Source organism: Oryzias latipes, chromosome 7 (genome assembly GCF_002234675.1).
Source record: "Oryzias latipes chromosome 7, ASM223467v1".
Classification (NCBI taxonomy): Eukaryota; Metazoa; Chordata; class Actinopteri; order Beloniformes; family Adrianichthyidae; genus Oryzias; species Oryzias latipes.
Window position 1 is genome coordinate 28,571,756 of NC_019865.2, and position 25,834 is coordinate 28,597,589.

At 41.9% G+C, this 25,834-nt stretch overlaps 1 protein-coding gene across 4 annotated transcripts; it reads left to right on the forward strand.

Annotated features, from left to right (window-relative positions):
* On the forward strand, positions 1–25,789 carry LOC101163152 (protein NDRG3). Of its 4 annotated transcripts, none has more exons than XM_023956995.1 (16): positions 1–151; positions 4,363–4,470; positions 4,691–4,723; positions 15,235–15,340; positions 15,456–15,576; positions 16,579–16,641; positions 16,722–16,782; positions 16,866–16,952; positions 17,021–17,077; positions 17,164–17,267; positions 17,353–17,418; positions 17,487–17,538; positions 17,627–17,674; positions 18,610–18,645; positions 18,762–18,813; positions 21,653–21,733. In XM_023956995.1, exons 2-16 carry the CDS (start codon positions 4,414–4,416, stop codon positions 21,715–21,717), a joined length of 1,008 nt encoding a protein of 335 aa, XP_023812763.1. In that variant the 5' UTR covers positions 1–151; positions 4,363–4,413; the 3' UTR covers positions 21,718–21,733. The 4 variants fall into 4 exon arrangements, with proteins under 4 accessions (XP_023812763.1, XP_020557256.1, XP_011471227.1 ...); XM_020701597.1 differs by lacking the exon at positions 21,653–21,733 and adding an exon at positions 24,378–25,789 and having other exon boundaries at positions 3–347; XM_011472925.2 differs by lacking the exon at positions 21,653–21,733 and adding an exon at positions 24,378–25,789 and having other exon boundaries at positions 3–151.
* Positions 25,790–25,834: the final 45 nt, after the last annotated feature.

A 25,834-nucleotide genomic window follows, 5' to 3' on the forward strand; every position in this document is an offset into this window, starting at 1 on the left:
CGTAGCTCCGCCCCGGACGGTCCGCGTGAGCCAGACGGTGCTCTGAGGACTTGAGAGGAGCACGCGCGCAGCTCCAACGGTTGTGCCTTAACCCTGTGAACTAGCGGGTTGAAGAGGGTAACCAGCCTGTTTGCGGGGCCGCCGGTTCGAGGTGAGTCCAACAGTTTATCGTCTTCGGTCTCAGTGCTGGCTGGTGATTTCTAGTTAGCCAGTTAGCCTGCTAACCAGCGCCGCGGAGCCCGTCGCGTTGACGGACCACCTGTCAGTCGTCGGTGGACCGGGTCTCCCCGGAGAAGGAGCTTCGTCTTCTTTTCACAGAGCTCGCTGTCATGACGTTGGGGTTACAGGTGTGTTCGTAGCGGTGAAAGAAAACCGCGGCTCCCATGGTAACGGTCGATGCTAAAGCTGTCTGTTAGAATAGAGGTCCCGTTTCCGTCCTGACATGTTCATTGAGCTTAATTAACAGTCTTGTTCGGATCCCTTTTGTGTGTCTATGTGGGCGGACGGCGGAGCTGGAACATTACTACATTGAGATCAGCCTGCTGTTAGGAAGGCTTTCGTCTTTATGGCTATTCTCAGTAACACGATAGATAACGTTTGACCCCCACATCTGAAGAAATGCGGCTTTTTGGCTCCATTATTCACTGATGAGAGAAAAAAAAAGGCTTAACGGATGGAATATTTTCAAGACTAGTACTAGTATGTCACATACTACTATGTGTTGGATGTAAAATCTTGTGCTGAGAGGTTGCAGGTCTCCTTACATCTACATCTCTGACATGACGACATGCGTGGTTTTGTTAACAGAATGAAACCACAGAGTTATTATCTCCTTGGATTTCCTTCAGAAAAATCAGTTTGATTGATTTAGGCCTGCACAATAAATCGCACATTTATCGTTATAGCGATATCAAGCTGTGCGGTATGCATGCTGCAAAAGACGGCGAAAATGGCCATAAATGGTTGACTTAAATGTGCTAAAACAATCAATAATATGGCAGCTTGGAGTATTTAACAAATCAAATAAATCCCTTTATGCATTCGACCAATCAGATGCACCCCTTCACGTTGTCGACCAATCAGATGGAGCCCTTTTATGTTAATGTTCGCCTCCTATTTAGAGGAGAGTCATTTGAGAATATAACTTAAGTTATGTTGGCTCTTATTTAAATTAAACTGTTGCAGCGAAATGGAGGATGTTTTTGATTGTTTTGCTATTGGTTCATCGATCGCAAGGTATATCGTCATCGCAATATTGATCACTAATATCGCATATCACGAGTTTTCCTGATATCATGCAGCCGTAGTTTGATTGATTTATTGCTAAAATGCTGTTGCCCCTCATTGCAGAAAATATGAACACAAGCGTAAACAATAATGCTAAGTGCTAATCCATTCTGAACAAACACGTTTGTCTAAATTAGGTAAATCTACTTTAAGAAGAGTTTTTTAAAGGCTAAATACTATTAGCTAAGTAATGGTTTAATATACATTTGCTGAAAAATGCTAATTTAAAAAATGATAATTGGCCTATCTGGTACTTGTATAGCATTGTACTACCTTCCTTGAAGGCCCAAGGCACTTTGCGGTCAAAGTACCATTCACCGATACACACACATTCACACACCGATGACTTTGCTGCCGAACCCTGGAGCCAACCTGTGACTTCCAGGAGCAATGCAGGGTTCGGTGTCTTGCCCAAGGACACATGGAGAGGCTGAGTGGGAAATGCACCTGCATTATTTCGATCAGAGGCCGGCCACTCTACCACTACACCATGGCTGCTGGAAAAGACAAATACTTAACAAACCGAAGGAATGCTTGATAAAAACATTAAATTTTCATCCTATTATAAAGGCAAAATTCAAAATGAGGTAATGTAACATCAAATAATAAAACTCCATGTAGTTTGTTTTTGAGGTTTTTCTAAAAGCTCCATCAGTTTTACCTTAATACTGTAGAGTTTGAAGCTCATCATCTATTAAGTATTCAACTCCAGTGAGTTTCTGACACCCAACCATTTTGAAGGTTTCTGTTGACCTTGGTCTGCATGTGCTTACATTAATCCTCTTGGAAGTTTTTCAAAAGCATCTATCAAGGCTTTATTCTAAGGCTGAGATTGGTGAAAGCTAATGGATGGATAATGTCTTGATAAGATCAGAGCACCTCTCTTGGCTGGAAACTGGACTTCTCTGAGCTTTAAAGATTGTCTCTTGTTCTTGTGATGATCCTATGCTGACCTCAAGCTTGCATTTCATTGAATGAACTTGTTGTTTTTCTTCAAACACGTCTGTTTTCTTGAATTGAGGAAAGTAAGGTGAAATCGATAGACCCCAGCTAGTCCTTCTAAACCTGCTTTAAACATGTGTGTCTGTAACATGGATATATTTATGTTTCTGTCTGGGTCATTGTGTGCACATTAGCCCTGCGGGGGAAACTGCTGCTGATCAGCTGTGACTGCCCATGCAGGCATGAGGCCCTGTGACCTGCGCTCGCATGTCACTTTCTATTTCTGTGTTTCCTCCAACCAGCAAACATCCAGCGTCTTCCACCACCATCTGTTTTGGACAGATGTCGTTATCTTAACACTCTTTCTTTGGTTTCCTTCACTAAAGAAGTAGGAGGTGTGCTGGGCTGGTCATTATTTGCATTATAGCTATGAAACTACTAAAGCAGGGGTAAGAATATATCAACTGGTGTAACAGATGGAACTCAAATCGTGTATTTTCCTAAAAATAGAGCTTTGCAGAGAAAAATAATAATTTCTAAATATAGTTTTCCATCTCTAAGAATGATAGATTTATAGGGAAAAGTCAACGTAATACAGTTTGTTTACAATTAAGATTCTTTTTAGATAACTTTTACTAACCTCACATTATTTGACTATTTTCCATGTAAAGATGATTGTTTATCAGTGTGTGTAAATGATGTTGCATCACTATGTTATCAGTGCTCACAACCGAAGTCAGATCAGTGCCAGGATGCCCACAGGAAAGTGAACATCCAACCAAAGCACTCTGCTGAAACTGCCCACTCACACTAACACACTGGTACACACACTTACTGGTTTTCTTGTTTTCAGGGGACCAATTTTTTTTATTTTTTTTTTTTTGTAGTTGTTTTAAATCCATCACTTTCAGGGACTACCCTTTCTCAAAGGTTTAGAGATATGGAAGAAAAAACATTTAAACATACTTTTACACAGAGCTTGAACACATGGGAATTCTAGCAATTCTCCTCTTTCTTGTTCCAAATGTTCTTAACATGCTAACTGGGGACTTTCAGCAAAACTAATAAATGTGTTTTTTGAAGGGACCTTAGTTTGCAAGCACATTGCGTATATCACACAATACACTTACAACTCCCCCTCCCCCCTCCACACACAAATTCATCATTTCTGGGGTGCTGGTATCAAGAGCCTAATTTTTCCATTGAGTTAATATTGTCAGGGTTCCCTATAGAAACCGGACTACAAGAAACAGATTTAGAGAAACTTTAATTTATGCTAAATTTCGGCGCCAAAAAGACATCAAACATGCAGGATTTGTACACATTTATACATGGTTGCAGGTGCAAAGTTTGAACTGCAGCACGCCGTTGTTAAAAAATGTGACGATAACAAGTCTGATATTTTTGGAGAACAGGTGCGATTTCATCCCCTGTTTTAGAGACTGACAGTTAAATGTTACAGCACGTACGGCAAAAATAGACGAGGTAATTGTTTTTTTTTGTTTCGGATTTTACAATTTATTTCTTGTACAGGACAGCCAAAAACAAGAAAAGAATTGGAAAAAGAACACACCAGTGTTTTTTCTTAGTGTGCCTTTGAGCATACAAACATATGTTATAAATGGATATTTCCTTGGAGAAAATGTAAATTGTTGTGACGCTGTCGAAGCTCCATCCAGCCTGACCTAAAGTGTTCTGTGTGCAGATGTGTTTTGGGGTTAAGACGTCGCCTTAGATACTGGCTGTAAGCCGATGCGCTCGGATCTGTCCACACGTGATTGGATAACACCAGGTCCATCCAATCTCCACTTTAAAACAGAGCATGATTCTTTTCTTTCCATGACATTACCTGTGTGGCCTGCGTGCAGGGATCTGTGCATGAGGTGTCCTCATTCTGTCTGCCCTGGGTTGGTTGGTGGCTTTAAGTTGAACTGGTTTGGACCGAGAGGTTTTGCAGGATTTGTTCTTTAAATGCTATAAATATTATCTTTTAATGGCAACGAAAATTCCTTTATGGTTAAACACCACTAAATTTGCTTAAAATTTGCTAAAAATTTGTTTACGCATTTGTGTATAAAGTCAACTATTTGTTATTTTTAAAATTCATTCTGATTTTGTTATTCTGTCTTGAAGAGATCTTCATCACCGTTGTCTTTGTTGGTTTGTGACTAAATCAAACCCAGTATGGAGGAACTTCATGATGTTCAGCTGACTGAGATCAAACCACTGCTGACGGGACAGGTGAGGACTTTCCCTATACCCCTTTGCTTACATGTTAATGAATCAGTTAAATTTCCACAACATTGTATTTTTTTAGAAGAGTTTCTATGCTGTCTTCTTTTTACGTAATTTTTCCATATTATATTTGTTGCATTTACATTTCCCCAGTTTTGATACTTGACATAAATGTGAAGGATTGACAACATAAGAAAAATGAAATAGTTTCTCTGCTTTCTTTTAGAATGGGAGAAACCTCCAGGACTTTGATTGTCAGGTAAATTTTGTACCAACACATGCAAATGCTGCAAAAAAGCTTTCCTGGTGAATAAATAGGGCACTGAGTCAGTCAGGCAGATGAAAGTGGTCGTCTAAACCCTGTTAGTACACAAAGTTACAGGTCATAATAATAACTTTGGTGCATTGGGTTAGTATCAACAGATCCACATGTCAACTTTGGTAGAGTCAATACATTTGCAGGAATGAATCTGAATTTAAGGGTTGGGATTCATAAACACAAATCTCAGAAACAAAGTTTTGAGAGAAGTAGGAGAGATGTTGCTTGGATCTGACAGGTACTACTCTTGCTGTTGAGCTGATGAGGCTGCCGCAGCCACAGCCTCTGCTGCCGACCTCTTGAGAATCCAAACTCATGTACAGTCAGGACCATACATATTTGGACAGAGACACATTCCTTCTGATTTAGTGTCTGTACGTTACATCAGTGAATTTGAAATAAAACAACTCAGATGCCATTGAAGTGCAGACTTTCAGCTTTTGTTCCATGGGTTGGACAAAAAGATTGCATAAAAATGGGTATTTGGGTGGGAACTCTCCTGGTTTTGTGAGCCTCAACAAGCTTTTAAACTCTCTGCAAGGCCAAATACCGTAGTATATCTTCTTATGTCTCCTCCTTTTTGTTATAACACTTCACTCATTTATTTTTGATTTTATTTTATTTTTTTCTCTATAAATGAGCGCTGATGAGAGACAAGCTGGTGAGATTTGTTAGTTGGAATGTGAGGCGGCTGAATGGTCCTGTAAAACGAGTAAGAATCTTTAATCATCTCAAATCTTTAAAATGTGAAACTGCTTTTCTCCAAGAAACCCACCTACAGAACAAAGATCAGATCAAACACCGAAAATCTTGGATTGGGCAGATTTTCCACTCAAATTTTAATTCTAGACCCAGGGGCTGTGCCATTCTGGTACACAAAAAAACTCAATTCAGACCTTTCAGGATCGTATCAGACCCACAAGGTTGCATTGTAATGGTCCCCGGGGTCCTTTATTATCAACCTGTGGTTTTGGTAAATGTTTATGCTCCCAACTGGGACGATGGGGATTTCATAACCAAAACTACCTCACTAATACCTGACTTAAATTAGCACAAACTAATCTTTGGAGGTGACTTAAACTGTGTAATTGATCCTAAACTGGACCCGTCAAATCCCAAACCCACAAAACATTCAAGAATGGCTAGATCTATAACAGTTTTTATGGAACAAACAGGGTGTGTTGACCAAGGTTGCTCCTTCTCCTTCTTCTCACCTGTACATCATTCATTTAGCAGAATAAATTATTTTTTTATTGATAAAAGCATTGTCCCGCCGGTCTCTGTTAATTACTCAACTATACTTGAATCAGATCATGCCCCCGTGCTCTTAGACCTAAAAATTTCTCTACAATGCAAATGTCGCCCCCCCCTGGAAACTAGATAAAACCTTGTGAAAAACTAAAGCATTTTTTAAACACAATCCCTTCATTTCATGGGCTCGTAAGTAATTGGACAAATGAAATAACTGAAAACAAAATGGTCATTACTAATATTTGGTTGAAAAGCCTTTGTTGGCAATGTCAGCCTGAAGTCTTGAACTCATGGACATCACCTGATGCTGGGTTTTCTCCTTCTGAATGCTCTGCCCGGCCTTTACTGTTTACTGCAGCTGCTTTCAGTTGCTGTTGGTTTGTGGGCCTTTCTGTCTGAAGTTTAGTCTTCAACAAGTGAAATGCTGCTCAACTGGGTTAAGATCAGGTGACTGACTTGGCCATTCAAGAATATTCCACTTCCTTGCTTTAATAAACTCCTGAGTTGCTTTGGCTGTATGTTTTGGGTCGTTGTCAATCTGTATTATGAAATGCCGCCCAATCAGTTTGGCTGCATTCACCTGGATCTGTGCAGACAGTCTGTCTCTGAACACCTCAGAATTCATTGGGCTGCTTCTGTCCTGTGTCACGTCATCAATAAACACTATAGTGTCCCAGTGCCACTAGCAGCCATGCACGCCCAGACCATCACACTGCCTCCACCGTGTTTTACTGATGATGTAGTGTGCTTTGGATCAGGAGCTTCTCCACGCCTTCTCCATACTTTTCTCTTGCCATCATTTTGGTAGAGGTTGATTTTGGTTTCATCTGTCCAAAGAATGTTTTTCCAGAACTGTGTTGGCTTTTTTAGATGCCTTTTAGCAAAGTCCAATCTAGCCTAGGGCTGTGACGATAACCGCATCACCGCATCACCGCACTTTTTTTTACGCAATTTTTTTACTTTTTGCATATGGTGCGTGTTTGGAACTATAATAAACACATTAAACGCATTCATCTTTGCTTATAATTTACTTTTTCTGCTAGTCCTAGACTGCTAGTAATAGACTGAGGAACTCCTTTGAACTCCTTTGTCCCCCGTGCCATCAAACTCTTTAACCTCCACTTAGGAGGGCGGAGGAAGACGGAAAAGGAAAGGGAAAGGGCCTGAATGACCTTTTTTTGTATATACTGTTTGGAATTTTTCTAGTCACTGTGCTGCTTTTTCCTCTTCACTATATGTATGTCAACCAGTGCTGTATGCGATGGAGATGTCAATTTCCATGTGGGAACCTCCCAAATGGATAAATAAAGTTGTCTTATCTATCTATCTATCTATCTATCTAGTCCTGTGTTCAGACTTTCCTTCATTCTTTCAGATTGTTGTCTCCTTTTCTCCCACCGCGCGTGCTCTCACTGTCTGCCTCTGCGCTGCACGTGGCACGCGGCTCCCTTTACAGTTACACAAACAGGCGCGCGCTTTCAGAAGCACACATCCTTATTCTACAACAGAAGTTTCCGTCTCGCAAGGAAATACGATAAATTCACTGCTTTCTAATTGTTAATTTCCATTGTATCCATTTCCGTTATAAGCTGCGTGCGTTCTTAAGTGCGGGACACGGCCGCCCACCGGAGGATTTTGTGTTGGAGGGGGGGGGGGGGGGGTATTACTGTCCTCCTTCACTCCGTAACACCAAACATGAATGCGCGCTGTTAGATTTCCATGAAAATCACTACATGTTTTGTTTGGGAACTATTTTTTGCAGTGTAACGTTACGTTTCTGTATAAACAATGGCGGAGCCTCCTGCCGCGCGTTCTACATGGATGTCAGGCTCACGGCCGCCGGAAAGGGGACAGTGTCTGCAGTCTGCTTATTACTGGGCAATAAATAATATTCTGAGAAGGTGTCTGTACCAGAGAGCACAGGTAAAACTTGCGTGCAGCTCCAGAGCGGTCCGCTGCAGAAGAATCAACACGCAACCCCAACACACGTGTGCGCACCTTCCTCCTTTACCTACACAAGACTCTCCGCGCTCACACACACAGTCAATCTACAACGCCTATAGTTAGTTCACCAGTTAGATATGTAGTTCTTAGTTGTTACTGATGTTTGTTAATAAAGATTAGTACGTTGTAATTGTATTTATTTCCGATGCGGCCGCCGGGGGATTTTGTGTTTTTTTTGGGGGGGGCTGCGGTTAACCGCGACACCGCGCCCCCTGGTGGTTCATTACCGCGGTGATGAAAAATTCGACACCGTCACAGCTCTAATCTAGCCTTCCTATTCTTGAGGTTTATGAGTGGCTTGCATCTTGCAGTGTACCTTCTGGATCTACTTTCATGCAGTCTTCTTTTGATGGTAGTCTTGGATATTGATCCGCCTACCTCCTGGAGAGTGTTGTTCACTTGGTTGGCTATTGTGAACGGGTTCCTCTTCACCATGGAAATGATTCTGCCATCATCCACCACTGTTGTCTTCTGTGGACGTCCAGGTCTTTTTGCGTTGCTGAGTTCACCAGTGCTTTCTTTCTTTCTCAGGATGTACCACACTGTTGATTTAGCCACTCCTATTACTGTAGCAATTTCTGGCATGTTTTTTTCTGTTTTCTCAGCTTAATGATGGCTCCTTTCACCTGCATGGAGAGCTCCTTTGACCGCATGTTGTCTGTTCACAGCAAAATCTTCAAAATGCAAGCACGAGTCCTCTAATCAACTCCAGGCCTTTTATCTGCTTCACTCATAATGACATAACAAGGGAATTGCCCACACATGCCCATGCAATAGCATGGAAGTCAATTGTCCAATTACTTAGGAGCCCATGAAATGAAGGGATTGTGTTTAAAAAATGCTTTAGTTTTTCACATTTTTATGCAATCTTTTTGTCCAACCCATGGAACAAAAGCTGAAAGTCTGCACTTCAATGGCATCTGAGTTGTTTTATTTAAAATTCACTGTGGTAATGTACAGAAACAAAATGAGAAAGAATGTGTCTCTGTCCAAATATTTAGGTTCCTGACTGTAGGTTCACGCGATAACCTGTCATTTATATAGGAAGTACTAGTAAACAAACCCTCATTCCTTCGTGATTTTGGATAATATTCACAACACTTCTTTTTCTGTGTGACTGTGTGAAACGTGTGACTCGTCGGTAAAGCCGAAATGACGTTATCTTTACACCACGGTGAAAACAGCGACTATAGCAGAAAATAGGTTTTGAAAAAGTACCTGATGCACTTTACACCCGCTTTCCGGTTTAGGTCGTTTCCTTTGCCCCAACTTCACAAAATAGTTCTCTGGCGTCCCAAGCCAAAATTTGAAGCCAACAAAGTGGAGGGGCCAAACCGGACTGGATGCCGTGTGAGTGCCTCTCGCACTTTTGTAGTTAAAGACTCCGGCGACCGCACTGGAGCTGGATTGGATGCAGTGTGATCCCAGGGTAAGGCTTTAGCCTCCTCATGGGTTATAATAAACCGCCATTATTCAGGATCATGTTAAAAGGGAGAGAGAGACAAAAGACAATTGGGAAACAGACTGGTTGTAGTCACACAGGAAAAAACGTTTTTTTTCTCCATCTGCAGCTACCACTCTTCCAGCATTGGCCTATTGCAGTTATTTTCTACACTTATTTTGTTCCTATGATCATAACCTATTTTTAGCACTGGTTTATTTTTTGCACCGTCCTCTTTGTTTGCCTCACTTTACAGTTACATTCAGTGCTCAGCAGTGTTATGCTATTAGAGCTACATGAAATGCAGTACACACCTGTACACATCAAATAATAATGAGACAGTTCTACCTCTTTGTGGACTATAGCTCAGCCTTCAATACAAGCATTCCTGACCTTCTGGTCAGCAAACTGTCTGACCTAGGACTCTACCCACTCATCTGTTCCTGGATGAAGGACTTTCTCACAAACAGTTAACAGACAGTTAAACTAGGACCCTACTTCCCTTCCACCCAGACGCTGAGCACAGGCTCCCCACAGGGATGTGAGCTGAGTCCCTTGCTGTACACGCTCTACACAACAGATGTAGACCAGCCCACACCAGTAACACCATAGTGAATTTTGCAGACAACACTACTGCGGCAGGGCGGATCTCTGGGGATGACGAGACGGCCTACAGAGAGGAAGTCCTGAAACTGTCCAGGTGATGTCATGCTAATAACCTCATCCTGAACACCACCAAGACCAAAGAGATCGTCGTGGACTTCAGGAAGCACAGAGCAGACCCACCCCCACTCTACATCAATGGTAACTGTGCTGAGAGGGTCAACAGTTTCATCTTTCTAGGAACCACCATCTCGGCTGACCTCACATGGTCCATCAACACCAAGACTGTCATCAGGAAGGCACAGCAGCGCCTGTATTTCCTGAGAAGGCTCAGGAAGAACAATGTAGGCCAGAAGCTTCTGGTTACCTTCCACCGTTCAACCATTGAGAGCATCCTGTCCTACTGTATCACAGTGTGATTTTCCCACTGCACTGAAGCAGAATGGCAGAGGCTCCAGAGGGCGGTAAAGACGGCGCAGAGGATCATCGGCTGCCCTCTCCCCTCACTGAAGGACATCTACCAGTCACACTGCCTTAGCAGAGTGACTAGTATCATCACTGACTCCACCCATCCTGCTTTGTCGCTGTACCTGCTGCCCTCTGGAAGGAGATACAGGTCCATCAGAACCAGGAAAAATGAGAATAAAGGCTTCTGATTCTGAAACCTCAGAGCCTCTGCATGCCTGCTACTGTTCAGCTTAGTGACTGACTGGGACAAACCAAAACCAATTTTCTGCTCAGTTCTGATTGATTTGTTCTGTCAGTAAATGCAGGCTGAGTGAAAAGGTTTGCCTCTACAAGAACAGCTGTACCTCACATGTCAATACTGTCATTGCGTTTCCGGTCAGCTGCCCCCGTCACTCAGCAAAGACAGGAGGAGAGTCTGGTTTCTGCTGGGAGGAAGACAGGAGGAACAACTCGTGTGGGAATTTAAAAAGTAAAAAATGATGGTCACAAAATCACCTTTTCTGCAATGTTTATACTATTGGGAACTTTAATTTGGGCTGCTGTTAGAAAATCACTTTAAAACCCAATAGCTCAGATCCTGTCTGTTTTTTTTGTATGGAATTTGAATTTTTCCTTTATTTCAGTTCATGGGTTTTTTCTGAGTGTCCTACAGTCCAATCCTACATGTTTAATGGATTTACAGTTGAGTTGTAAGCAGCTGAATGAGTGATATGATTGCACACGTGTATTTTCTCCTGTCTGATCCACAAAAGCTGATATTCTTGTTCTGTCATTTTACAATATGGGAAACAATAATAACAGGCTGCAGAGAAGAGGAGTGAAAGAAAGAATGCAGGTCAAAATAAAAGCTGTGAGAGACAGAATGCAACACGTGTTTTGTTGTTAAGACATTAAGATCTTCTACCTCCCAGCCAATGAATACAGATTATTCCTCTTGACCCAGTCATACACCCTCTCCCTCTCCCTGTTTCTGTTCTCCTTCACTGGGGCCGTGCTTGAGGACAGCAGCGTTCTTCTGCTGCTCTTCCTTCTGAGGCATATTTCCTCTGCTGGTGCATGTAAAAAGCTTTGAGCTTTTTTATCGTTCAAGGATGAGCAACTCTCTGGATTTGCATCAGATCTCCTGTTCTTTGGGAGTTGGGGTGGTGAGTGACTGTGTGTTACCCCTCCTGTCCTGAGTCATGCTTTACAGGCTGCTTGCACCTTCTTAGTTAGTTTGCCTCAAGAAGCTGAAACGTTTTAATTGTTTTGATGTCACTTTCTGTCTTGGTATGTCACTGTACCTGCTGCATAACCCTTGAATCAGTGCTATTATTACACTCACCCTTCCAAAGTGCAATCCCTCATTAAATTCATACTGAAATTAACCATAACTGTTTTTCCTTAAGTATTAACCAGCTTTTATCACCACCAAAGAAACTTGTCAGTTGATGCAGAATTTTGGAGAACTGGCTTTTGTCTAGTCCGTCAGTGTCTACACATATTCGCAGACTGGCCTTTGTCCTGCATAATGTGGCGGGATTTCATTACATTTCTTTGGATTGACATCCGTTTGCAGAAGTCAATCAGAGCTTGTCTTGCTAAAACGTGCTAAACACCTTGTTGTCATTACGTCAGTTGAGGTAACCGTTTAAGTGAAAGGGGTTGTTTTTTGTTTGATCTCTTAAAGATGTCACTTGTACTAAAGTGTCAGCAGAGTTGTTGTTGGCATGAGCACAGAAGTGTTTTGTTGTTGCACTGAGTGAGCAGCAAGGCCGATGATCCTTTAATGGGATTTCCATGTCCAGCTCTTTAATGAGATTACCGAACAACTCCTCCTCCTTATAAACATGTGAAGCCATTCAAGTGTTTGCTTGTTTGTGGCAAAGCCTTCAGAGCGGAAACCCATCCCTGCTGTGATCACAAATGATCAAAAGCAGTGGTCTCCTCCCTATTTTAGCCCACGCACCAGTTTAATGTCTGACAAAATCTTAAGCTTCTCGTTTGTTACAACATGCCACAATTTTAGATTTAGTTTAAAAAGACAATTTCAAACTGTCTGTAGGTATTTTAACAATAATGAAGATTCAATGAAACAAAGTTGTTGGATTTGTAGAAATTGTTTCAGATTTGTAAAAATGTTTCCCCATAGAACACCATTATACCATTATAGAACTCAATTCTTTATTAACACTGAGGTGTATTTTCTGTACGAAAGTTTTTAACAGATGCCTCTCTAATTTAGCTTTGCTGTAGAAAATTTCTCAAATGTCTATTTCACAGGTTTCTAAAAAAACAACAACTTCATTTAATTCAATCTTCATTTTCTGTCAAATGTTTGCAGCCGGTTTGATCTTAGACTTTGTGTTGGACCCATTCAAATGTGTTGTAGATTTTCCCTAAAATGTCAAAGTGGAGGCTAACAATTAGATGATTTTGAAGATGTGGCTGACAAATAAAGCAAAATAGAATGACACAACCGTCATAAAACTGGTATTTTCTGGTTAAAATATTAAAGTAAATCTGCTTTGTCTGCAACTTAATTATTAATGGACGTGTAACAGTAGAGTCAGTCACTGCATATTATGTAAAGTGGCTTTGGTACATGGAAACAACTGTCAAAATAAATCCATATTTTGAGGAATACTGCTGGTTTTGCCTGTAAATAGTGGATTCATTTTTCTTTTACATCAAAGACTCTTCCTCTATTGCCTCAATGGCTCCTTTCTCCCCAAAGAGAAACTTCCCAAAGATGTTTGTTTTTTATTTACTTCGTTAGCTTTAGACTTTTCATTCAGCGGTTGGAACAGCTTTTCTTTTTTTTAACGGTAGCAAATGAATGACTTGACGTGTAGTACTGTATTTTCACAACCATAGGGCGTTGTGTCAGTTATGGGGGCTTTTTCTGTATTTGACAAATACAAAAGGCGCACTGGGTTTTAAGGCGCGGGCACGTTAACACACCGATAAAACATGCGTGCTAGTGTGTGTTTTAAAAAGGCAGCGGTAGCAAAACTGAGTTGGTTGTGATTTATTTTTTATTTTTTTAGTCATCAATCAGCATCCAAGAATCCATTAAAGTCCTCATCTTCTGTATCTGAAATGAACAGCTGGGCTAAATTCCTATCAAACACGCCAGGTTCCCTTCCGTCATTATCAGAGTCCGACTCGTTGCCATGCGGATCCTCGTGAATCATACCAGCTTTTGTGAAAGCTGGAACAACAGTAGAAGCAGACATGTTAGCTCAAGCTTCTACAATCCATTCACAAATTGTGGCGTAACTCGCCCGGCGCTGCCTCCCAGTCTTAGTAAAACTGCGTCCGCCATTCGACATTGTGACTCACCGGGATGTCAAAAGTGAGCGGCACCTCGTCCATGTTGGTGATGGGGCTGGGCTGGAGGTGTTTGTCGGCGATCTTTTCACTGCAGTAGGAGCGGAAGATGGACAGTTTTTTATTGTAATCCGCTGGAAGTTGCTGCGCCACCCTAGTCCTTGCCCAGATGGAAAGATGACGGCGTTTCATAAAACGAAAGCACCATGACGTACCTCCCTGAAAAAGTTCAATTTTCATTTTCTCTGCAAGCGTCACTGCCTTCAGTAGAATGGTGACTGTAGAGACGCTTCTCCCAACTGTTCTCTAATCGTTGATCCATGACTTCAGTCGGTCTTCCAACTCGGGCCACCGTACGGGTCACCTCGCCTTATTTTCACGGAAACTCAGCTGCGTTTTCTTGTCTTGTCGGAGTTTGTTTTCCAGCTTCCTCAACTTGTGAACAATGGATTGATTTAACTTAAATTCTCTCACAGTTGCTCCGAAGTTCCTCCGCATAGCTGATGGCTTTTAGTTTAAACTGTGCTTCAAAAGTGGATCTCTTTGCATTTTCAGGGTTTCCAAAACAATGTTCTTCTGCATTATACACATACCTGCACCTCTTTTACTTCCTCACTTCCCGTCTACCGTTCGCATGCTGTCCTCTACCTACGTCCTCTTTACCAAAGTCACGCAACAACCTATTAGGCGCATCACACCATAGGTAGGGCGCATCATGATTTTGCTGAAAAATTACTGGTATTATCAATCCACTGTGGTCTGAAGATGACGATATTGATTTTTTATTAAAAACCCATTTAAACATTGTTTTCGCAATAAATGTTCAAACGCATTGCGTTGTGGTCAATATGTCCCAATTTAGTGAACATCGATGCACTCTGCTTTTTAGCAGAGACTTCTGGGAAATTTCTAGGGCACTGGGTTTTGAAATTGTAAATTCAGACAGCACTACACAATGGCGAACGCACTATATAGTGCAACATTTCGTGAAAGAACTCGGACATTGGACAAAGTTATGGTTTATTTTTTGTTTGTTTGTTTTTGTCTGCGGTCGGATACCAAGTGACCCACGTAATGGTACCGTCCGCGGCCCGGCTGTTGGGGACCTCTGATGTAAGGGATCATCTCCCTTAATGTGATCCCTCAGGTCGCTGTGTAAATGTCGGATTTCTGCTGTATGTAAATTTCCACATATTTATGAGGATTTGCTTTTATTAACTTGAATCCAAAACGTAGAGAGAAACTGCACTCATTCACGCGAGCTGTCACTTCAGTTTGGGATCCTTCCATCCCAGAAAGAGTTTGAGTCTGATCTTTTTCCCTCCACTGCCTCTTGTTGCGGATAGTGACATGTTTGTTGTCTGTTACTCAGGAACACGATGTGGAGACGGCCCACGGCGTGCTGCATGTTACCATGAGAGGGGTTGCCAAGGGCAACAGACCTACGATCCTCACTTACCATGACATTGGACTCAACCGTCAGTAAACGCATACTGCTCCTTTACACCAAATAGATAAATCGTTTAAACTAGAAAGACTGTATGTTCATGCAGTAATTATTTTTGACTGATTATTGTGTGTTTGTGTGTGTAGATAAATCTTGTTTCAATAGCCTGTTTAACTATGAAGACATGCTGGAAGTCACACAGCATTTCTCCGTTCTGCATGTGGATGCTCCAGGACAGCAGGAAAACGCCCCCGTTTTCCCCACAGGGTATCTAGCAAACACACACACACACACACACACACACTACTGCTGCATGGCCACTTTTTATGAAAACATTCAAAAACGTCAGCCAGAACATGCTAGTAAATTCATGGTTTTTCATCCTATGCTATCAGATTACTGTTAGGAAGCATTGATTGTGAACTGCACAACTGATTTTTCAACACCAACCCCACTGAAATGAGAATGAGGTCACAGAGGTCACAGTTGGGTCACAGGCATACATGAAATCACTTGTAAAAAATCCTATTTCTTAATTTAAATATTTGCTAAAGTTACTCCTAAAAAACTAACCCCTTAGTATTTTTACTATTTGTTAAAAAGATGTAAAAATGATCGCATATATTAATAAAAAACATCTAAAATGGTATTTAAACGATAGTTTATAAAACTTCATTAATTTAAAATCTTTCCTGTGCTTTTTATGCAGAACAGCCTTCAATTATTTATTTAGAACCATTTCAAACTAAATTGTAATTGTAAAATGTTATTTGAGCAGTTTTAGGAATGTATCTTTGTGATTTTTACATAGTTTTCAGCTGTTCCTGGTTGTGGATGTACTTAGAGAAAGGCTTTTTCAATAAAAAGTTGAGAACATGGAAGAAAAAATAATTAGCAAAGAGAATAAAGTCTTTTCTGAGGAAACTGAGGATGATCAGTTTGCCTAGAATAAACCAGTTTTCAGCGGGAACTTGTTGATCAGAATCTTATACTTCTGTTTAGGTTCAGAAAAAGAAGTGGCCAAATAAAATCAACTGGACTAACCTAAAACATAGAAAGCAAATGACGAATTCTCTGCAGTTACTGAATCAAACGTGTGTCTTTGTCCACAGAATTTCCTTAATATTTTTTAACAGACAAGAGATTGTAGTCCTTTAAGAGTTATGAGGAAATCGTGACGCTCCTATGCTAATTGTAAATGTGGAAACATGCAGATAAACATCAGAAATTAGGGAGTAACACACTGACGCCTCATGGACATGTGTGCAGGTATCAGTATCCCACTATGGATGAGCTGGCTGAGATGCTGCCCTCCGTCCTGACACAGCTTCAGTAAGTCTGCTTGGCTCTCCTCTTTAAAGTGAAGCGTGCTGTTCATGAACAGCTCCACTCTGATGTGTTTGTGTCGTCAGGATTAAGAGCGTGATCGGTATTGGAGTTGGGGCTGGAGCGTACATCCTCACCAGACTGGCTGTGAGTAAACGGATGGCACTGAGTCACAACAGATTTATTCCTCACATTTCTCCTTCTGGCTGAACTTTGTTGTCTTCTTCCAGCTGAATGAGCCCGGTTTAGTTGAGGGTTTAGTTCTGATCAACGTCGACCCGTGTGCTAAAGGCTGGGTGGACTGGGCTGCCTCCAAGGTAACTCTCACACCGTATGTGGTCAAAGTGCAGTGAGGTCTCAAAATAAAAGCAGATCTTTTGTGCAGTTGAGCGGCTGGACGAGCAACCTGGTGGACATCATCATGGGCCACCACTTCAGCAGTGTAAGGACCAAACAATATTCATAGAAAGCATAGCTCAGTCAGGTTCATGTGTCAGCCCTCACTTAGAGTTTGCCATCTGTGTACAGGATGAGTTAACAGAGAACAAAGAGATCATCCAGACGTACCGACTCCACATTTCTCAGGACGTCCCCCAGGAGAACCTGGCCATGTTCTACAACAGCTATGACAGGTGGTCCTCAGCAGGCTCAGATCTGCACCCGTTTCCATGATTCGGGTCTGCATCTTGAATAAAAGCGTGTTTCTGTTTGTGTTAGCCGGACGGAGTTGCAGATGGAGCGGCCTGTAGCTGGTCTCAATGAAAACACTGTCACCACCCTCAGGTATGTTGCCCTGTCCGCTGACTCAGGTCATGTGACTCGTCTGCTGGGGCTCAATGTGTGTTTCTCAGGTGTCCTGCCCTGCTGGTGGTCGGAGACACATCACCTGCTGTCGATGCTGTGGTTAGTGCCTGTTTTGTTTCCATGACAACAGCCACCATTACATTCCACATGGTGTTAAAGGCAGTGTGTGCTTTGTGTTGCCCTACAGGTGGAGTGTAACTCCAGAATGAATCCTACCAAGACCACCCTGCTTAAGGTACCAGTTTGTCCTCTTCAAACACATCTGACTTTTATGCAGTGAGCTGTTTTCTGACACAGAAAACAAATACCCACTATGATAAAAAAAAAGTGTTTTAGGTGTTTTTAACAAGATTTTGTTTCATTTTTGTGACAATTGAGGGCATGAATTAGGAGAATTAAGGTTAAAATTGGATTTTTGAGTCTTTATTCAAATTGTGGTGAATCAGGAAAAGAAAAAACATTAATTTGAAAAAGAGCGTATTTGGTAACACAGAAAATAAGCCACAAGCTCCCTGCTCTGCTCCATTCTGATGCATTTACTCACAGACAAATAGATCCATGAACGTCTTTGTCTTCCTCCTCTGAGCTGGAATCTGGATTTAAACTGTACGGCTGGATAGCTCCAACACAGCTCACCATTATTGTTGCACCGCTAATGTTAGGCTGGGGGTGTGAGTGAGTGTAAGCTAGCAGGAGAGCATGTAAACAGAGGGCTCTCAGCAATAGGAGGGGAAGGGCAGGGTGGGGTTGCTCTGGAGTTGTGCTCAACAGTCCCGCCCAAAACTCAGAGGTAAATCTCTAATGAACTCCTGCTGCTCTGCAGAAACTATGTCAAGAAAACGACACAGGTTTTCTGATTTGAGATAGAACCGGCATAATCATAATTGAAAGACCACTGTGAAAGCTTTAACATAAGATCGTGAGATGATTGGAGTGAGACTTTAAACCCACCATCAGTGCTGAACACCTTAAAAAAATACTCAGAGAACAGGAGTTACAACGTAAACCTTCCTGTTAGGAAACAGTGAACTTGCTGCTTGACCTTCTTGGTAGATTTACTTAATTTCACCACAGCTGCATTACACTCTAAAAATAGTCTAGCAGATTTTCTATTGTACAGAATGTGGGTATTTTCAGTGCAAAATGTGCTATTCTGTGTCTTTCCACTAGATGGCAGACTGTGGAGGCCTTCCTCAGGTTGTTCAGGTGAGTCTTGATAGTTAAGCAGACAGAAGTCTTTCATTCCAGCAGTATGATGTTCTTTCATCCATTTAAAAATGGTCATTTATATCAAATAAACTTCTTTTTCTTTGCTCTTTTAGCCTGGAAAGCTAGCAGAGGCGTTCAAGTACTTTGTGCAGGGAATGGGCTACAGTAAGTATCTGCAGAGACTCCACTATAGTTAATGCACTGGGTAACAGCATTGATCTGACCTTTTATTTAGCCTCCAGTTAGATGACTTCTATTGTCATAATTGATGTGCTTTTTAGAGGCTACAATTTTTTTAATGTATTATTGTTTCTCTCTTTATGCCTTCACACACATTGCCTAAACACAAGCGCTGTGCAACAACAGTAACTACTGTTACATGGACAAAAGTAATCCTGATCAGAATAAAAATGCGTCATGTAAACACACCGTTCAGAATACTCTGACCTGAAAATACACATTTGGATCAGAATTTTCTTCCGATCGAGATTGGTGAGTTATGCCGATTGTTGATCCGATCGTGGTGCATGTAAACGGTGTATTCCGTCCGGCCGCTCTGCGTGAGCGAGCTGCAGGACTCAGGAGAACCGTGTCTCCTGGGAGAAGTGTGCCTCAGAGCAGAGGAGCGGCTTTAAGACGCTGTGTGAGCCGGCAGAGGCGGCTTTTCAATGCAGAAATGCTGCACAGTCCTGAGAAACCGTGTAAACAATCATGTAAATTTGTGTTTCCAATCGTTTCCAGACGATAAAGGCTGAAGTTTCTCCCACATATCAACGTTCAGTCAAGATGCAGATTGCGGCATTGACCGCATGGATTTTAACTGCATCCAAAGCTAAATGTTGTTGTTGACACCTATCGACCTAACCCTAACCCCTCTTCCGGGTCCATGCGGTCAAGAATAAAGCACTGGCCGCACATATTTAGAAAATTATGAGCGAACAGGCACATAATAATAACCATAGCAATAATAAAAGCACATTAAGAAGATCATCTCACTCTATCACCGCAGCTTTGTATGTTTACAACTGTATCTTCATCTATGGCCGTTTCCAGTATTTTAGACAGTTCTATGTATGTCAAAATGATTTATTCTGATCCAAAGTGTGTAAATGTTTGTTATAATCGGATACAGTTTTTCTGGACCCATGTACACAGATCAATTGTAATCCGATCTTTGATCCGATCAAAGACATTTTGCTCATGTAACCGTGGCTACTGTAGCAAAAGTCTAGGATTCATTTTTAGATATTCTCAACATTATCAAAATCTTGTATGTTTGTGTTTTTGTTCTTATTTTACTTCAGAAAACATAAAAAAAATGAAATACATTTTAGCATAGTTTGTTATTATCATTATCTCTAAACTACAAAGGTTAGTCTAATGTCTTAACCCAGCGGTCGACAACCAGCGGCTCCGGAGCCGCATGCGGCTCTTTCCTCCCTGTGGTTTAGTAAAATAACTATCATGTTCTCAGATTGTCGTGGCGCCTTTAACACCGTGCGAGCAGGCAGGAGGAAGAGAGCGGCGTGAACGCGTGGAGGAGGCGTGTCTGTAGCTGTGAACGCCGACCAGAGTCTGTTATGGGATGGAAAGTTTTTATGGAAAGACAGTCAGTGGTGATCTGGTAGGGGACACATGAACCCCCCAAAAAAAGCATTTTCCCCCTAGACTAAAACCACCCATTTCCGCGTAAAAATAATTATTTTTGTGTCAGGGCGCCCCTATTATGCTATCAACTGTCTGCTACAATGACCGTATGTTGCCCTCTCTGTGTAGAACATGCTGGAGGGGGGGTTACACGCAGGGAAAAATTCAAAATGCGAAACAAATTAACAGCTGCTTCATCCATAAAATTAATATACTTTATTGGGTTTACTGGATTTAAAGAACAAAAAAAAAAAAATAGAAAGGAGTCTGCATCAAAGTGAATTTGTTTCTATCACCTCATTCATCTTAACTCTGGTGTTTGACAGACAGAAAAGTATTTTCAAGGTTATAGGATGGACAAAAGATCAAAGGAAACATCACGCTCATAAAGAATTAAAATAAATAAATAAATATCCTGACAACATTTGGAATCAATACAAGTTTTGCCAAATGAACTATCGCGACATATCGGGAAAAACATTTTTTTTTAGTGTTGCGGCTCCCTGTGCCTTCATCTCAGTGGGAAACTGATCCAAATGGCTCTTTGAGTGGTAAAGGTTAGCGAGCCACCCCTGTCTAAAGCTGTATAAAACTATATATAATTACATTTAATATATTTTAAAATGCAGTTAGCAGTTATGGAAAGTATCACATTGATTTCAGTCACATTGCTGTTATTAGAACTTTTCCTTTGTTTTACTTTAATGTTTATAACATGTTATTTGTCTGTAATTGTATGCATGTATTTGCAGTCAGTAAGGGGCCAGTAGTTGCACCTTATTAATGACAAGAGTGTGTTGTAAAGGCGCCGTACGACAGCATCCCCTGTACGTCACAAGTACATGCAACTTACATGACCCTTAAAAAAACGTCATGATCCACTTCCCACACGCATGACAATGGTACATTCCGTTACTATGACGTCCTTTTAAGGTGGCTGTATGAGTCTCAAAGAAACTGTTAGAAACAACTGTGCTCCTCTTAAACTGCAGCCGCTCGTCAACCCCCTTTATGACTGACGCTGAACTTGTGTGGCCGTTTGGGAAAGACCAGCATCACATTAAGAGAGCTTTGTTTATGGAGGGGGGGGCTAAATAACCTGTAAGGTGACCATGGTCACGATGACGTCACTGTTCCTTGTTCGCTGGACATCGCGTGTTCTGTCAAAAGCTGTGTGTGTGTGTGTGTGTTTGTTTGTCTGTAGCCTGCACCTCACTCGCTGTTGTGTAACTGTAAGTACCAGTTTGCAGCTTCATTCTCAGCATGTCCTGGCTCAGGATCTTCTCCATGTGTGTGTTTGTGGTGCATCTGTATCTCATCCTGCCCCCCTCCTTCCTGCTCCCTGTTCTCTTTCCAGTTCCTCATCTTAGTTTAAAGCACACCAGCGGCCAATCAGGTATCTGGACTCCTGACATGATCTGAATCCATCTCCTCTTGACGTTCATCCATTTTCATTCTTGCCTGACTTTTTTTTTTTGTTTTCCTTTCCACACCTTCTGTTTGTCCGTATGTGGGTGTGGTCTGCATTGAGTCCATAACCACGGTCCTTCAGCTTTGTTTGTTCTGCAGAGCTGCTCCTTTCTGTTTTGAACTGGATAAACGTGACGCTCACACTAAGATGAAGTCTTGAAGACTGGCTGTAGAGGACAAGACCTTTAGCCTTTTACTGTCTGTTGTGTCAAACAAGCCACAGCATAACCTCTGAAGGCAAAGACCCACTGTGGGGGGAATTTCATTGATGCAGTCTAATGAACAGCTGGATTTGTAAAACTTCATATAAAAGTTACAATCAATGTATTTTTGTAGAGCACTTTTAAAAGCAGAGGCAACATAAAATCCCAAACAATATGATACAATAAAGAAACAATAAAATCAATTAAACAATAAAAGAATCAAATTAATAGGGTGGCCCACTAGATCCGCTCACTGGAGCTAAAAGCCTGAGTAAAAAGATGAGTTTTTAAAGTTACTGAGAGTTCTGGCAGACCTGACAGAGAAGGGGAGAGCATTCCAGAGTTTAGGAGCTGTAACTGAAGAGGCTCTGTCTCCCCGAGTCACACGATAGGTAGAGCAGAGGACAGGAGGGACTGCAGAGCTGTCTGCATCTCTCAGCAGCTCCACACTTTCTGATGCGTCTTTGCTGTGTTTCACAAAACACTCATTCTGCATCCATGTGACATTAGCGTCCGCCTCAGCGTCTCCACGGCGCCTCCAGAGGTGGTTTCAGAGCTGAAAGGGAGAAGAGGCGCTCTGACCCGGGTCAAGATGGAACCAGGGAACATCTAAGTGAAATGCTGGTTAATCTACTACATTCACTGATCTGATTTTCTAGTTTTTTTTCTATTTCAGTAGAGTTTTTGACAGAAGAAATCATGATTTAAACCGTAAATATCCTTAATGTAGCATCTGTAATGATTTCACGGTTAATAGAGCTTATTTATTAAAAATCAATATTTAAAATAATAAGACTCGGTATTAAATGATGTGTTTGCTGCACTGCGACTTGACGTTGCAGCACACAGATTGATGTTCATGGACTTTTTACTTTTACCAAAGCAGATTTAGATAAAGGATCACTGCTCCCATTCTCATGCTTTATGCATCTCATTATTCCTTGTTTTGCTATTTATTTTATTTTACAAATACTATAAAGAAACTAAAGACCCTTTTTATTCTAGTATTGGGAGAAAAAGAATTTTCAAAATAGCTAATTTGTTAACTTTGTGATTTAACTTTTATTAATAAATAAATCTGGCACCTTAGTAGTTTATTTTACTCTTGAACTTTATTCATCCAGTTTTGAAGAGTTAACTCTCTAGACGTGTCGTCACAGGAAGAAGACTTAACTGCTGTAGTAATATAACCCAAAATGTGATGTCCATGTTTGTGGACACCAGGTCTTCAGAGGTAAAGGACAGATTGTGGCTAATCCTAACTGCATGCAAACATCAGAGGTCTGCTAATTCAATATTCCTACATGTTTTTCCTATTGCTGAATAACAGAAAACAATCATTTAACAATGAAAGCAGAGAGGTTGGGTGCATAAGCAGTATGAAAGACCAGTCCCAGACTGACTGAACCTCTGTGAAGCAGACAGCAGAAGGCTGCTCAGTATTGGGTCTGAGGATGACGGCAGCAAACATGAACCAGAGAACCGACTGTGGTGAGAATCATTAAGACACGGGCTGCAGTGAGACTATCAGAGAAAAGGACTTTCTACAATTCTAAGCTCCCCTCTAGAATTCTGTAAGTGTTTTTGAGATCAGATGAACTGTTCAATCATTGGTGCCAGTATCTAGCTCTTCATTTTATTGATGGCTCTTCTTTAATAATGTAAGTTATGGTTAGAAACTGAATCTGGTTACCTGAGGACTTACACTGACAATGAAACAGACAGATCATTGATCATTGAAGGTCGTTGCTTTCCTTAGAGGTCGAGTGACTAAACCTGCTAAAATGAGCCACATCTCCAGAGCAGACAAAGAAAAGAGAAACCTCTGGATTCAGTCCAGGTTTGGTTCCAGCAGGGATCCAACAGCAGCTATTTTGTTTGGTGGAAGAGCAGTGACCTGTGTTTTTGAGAAGCTTCTTGAAAAGTTTTCCTTCAAAGATGAGATCCTCTGTTGGTGTGAATAACCCTCCAAAAAACCGGTATCCACGACTGTTTGATACAAATATTATAATCATTGATGAATAAATGGAACAGCTTTGAGGGATTATTATTTATCTCTCTGTTTGGTCAAAGTGAAAATCCCTGAGTTGAGTCTGGAGCCTCCGTTTCCCAGCCTGCACTCTGTTTTCATGCGTGTCACCTGAAGGGACATTTTACTAAAGGATGGAGTTTGGACACTCAGTCTCCATTCTGGCCACACATTTAGCTCTTCTTTTCTCATCTGTTTATCTTTGAGACAAACATCTCGCTCTCTGTTCACCCAGAAATGTTTGGAGCATCTTTGGACAGAATCTGACTCATTTTCATCTGATTTGAATCTGGATGCTGGCGTGATTCAAATCTCTGCTTGCTGATTGGACCCCTTCAGTCCCTCCTCACTGACCTCCTCGTGTCTGTGTTGCCCCGCAGTGCCCACAGCTGGTATGACCCGGTTGGTTCGCTCCAGGACCCACTCCGCCTCCAGCATCAGCTCCACCGACGGCGTCCGGAGCCGCAGCGCCACCAACACGTTAGCAGACGGTGCCGGCTGTGCCGCCCCCGAACGCACAGAGGTGCAAACCATTGAGATGACGGCATAGGAGCGCCGCCTCCTCTGCCTTCACCTCCCACCTCCAACACTCTTCCTGACGCAAGCCCCTCCTCCAGCCACTTTAGGGTCTGGCTGACTCTGTTCTCTTTTACTTGTTGCTCTTTACTCTTAACTATCTAACCTTGTTGCCATGGTGATATTTTAGCTGTGAGTTGACATGGCGCAGTTGTGTGGTGGCTGTTCTCTTCTTTAGTTGTGCTTTTGAAGAATCCTTTTTGGTAACATCTTTTTTTTTCTTTTAATGGGTTTGATATGGAGGAAACTGTTGGTTTGCTAATGTTTTATCCAGAATGAGTGAGCTCTGAACTCACAGAAACTAGACTGAAGGAGATGTGGCCCGGAGCTGCAGTGGTCTTTTATTCTGCTTTCTCGATGGGTTGGTGTTTGGTTGTTCCCGGTCCTTCCTGTGCGCCCCTCCCCTCCCAGGGTCAAACTTCCTTTTTTTGTTTGTTTTGTTTTTTCTGCATGAGACGTTTTCTTCATCAGACCTGCTGACAGCATGCTGCTCGTAGAGTCTGGCTGTGGCTCCGCATTCGGCCGCACGGCTTCACTCTCTTACCAAAGTGAAGTGCAGTTCTCCTCCAGCTGTGGTTTGTGTTTACGGTTGAAACGTTACGTTCAAAGGTCAATTCCAATGGTTCCTTTCTCTGCATCTTGATATTTGGTGTTCTCACTGCATGTTTGGGTTCTGAGACCGTTTTCAACTGCTTTCTTCCAAACCTCCCGGGTCTCTGAAGGCTTAGAGAAATGTGCACATTTAGGTAAAAGTTGGAAGCTGTCGTTTTTGGATTTTTGTTGTTTTAACTGTTTCCTATGAGATTTCTAACAACCTTTCAAAAGAACCACCACCTTTGCCGGGTCAAATCCATTTGTCTTGGTTGGAGGTCGACTTCCTCCTCTCATGCTTAGATGTAGCTTTTGGGAACATCCCGCTCCCTCCGCGTCCTTCATAGGCACTGAGGAACAGATGACATCCAGAGGCCAATGTGTGTACGGTGCAGCAGATGGGACAAAATTCAGCCAGTAGAGCAGCTTGAATAGCTGCTGAGGGGCCAACGGAGGCGGAGTCCCCTTCATTCCATGGTGATTCTGCATCTTGAACCTGTGATGTCAACATTACTTCCAGCTGTTCCTTTGATGACTTGAAGCTTTGGTAGCTGCTCTCTCAAGTTTGTACTGTTCTGACTCTGTAAACCAGTTTGTAATGAAATAAAGCAGATGACTTGGTTTGACTGGAGTGTTCTGCTGAGCCTGTCCACCTTGCAGCGACATTCAG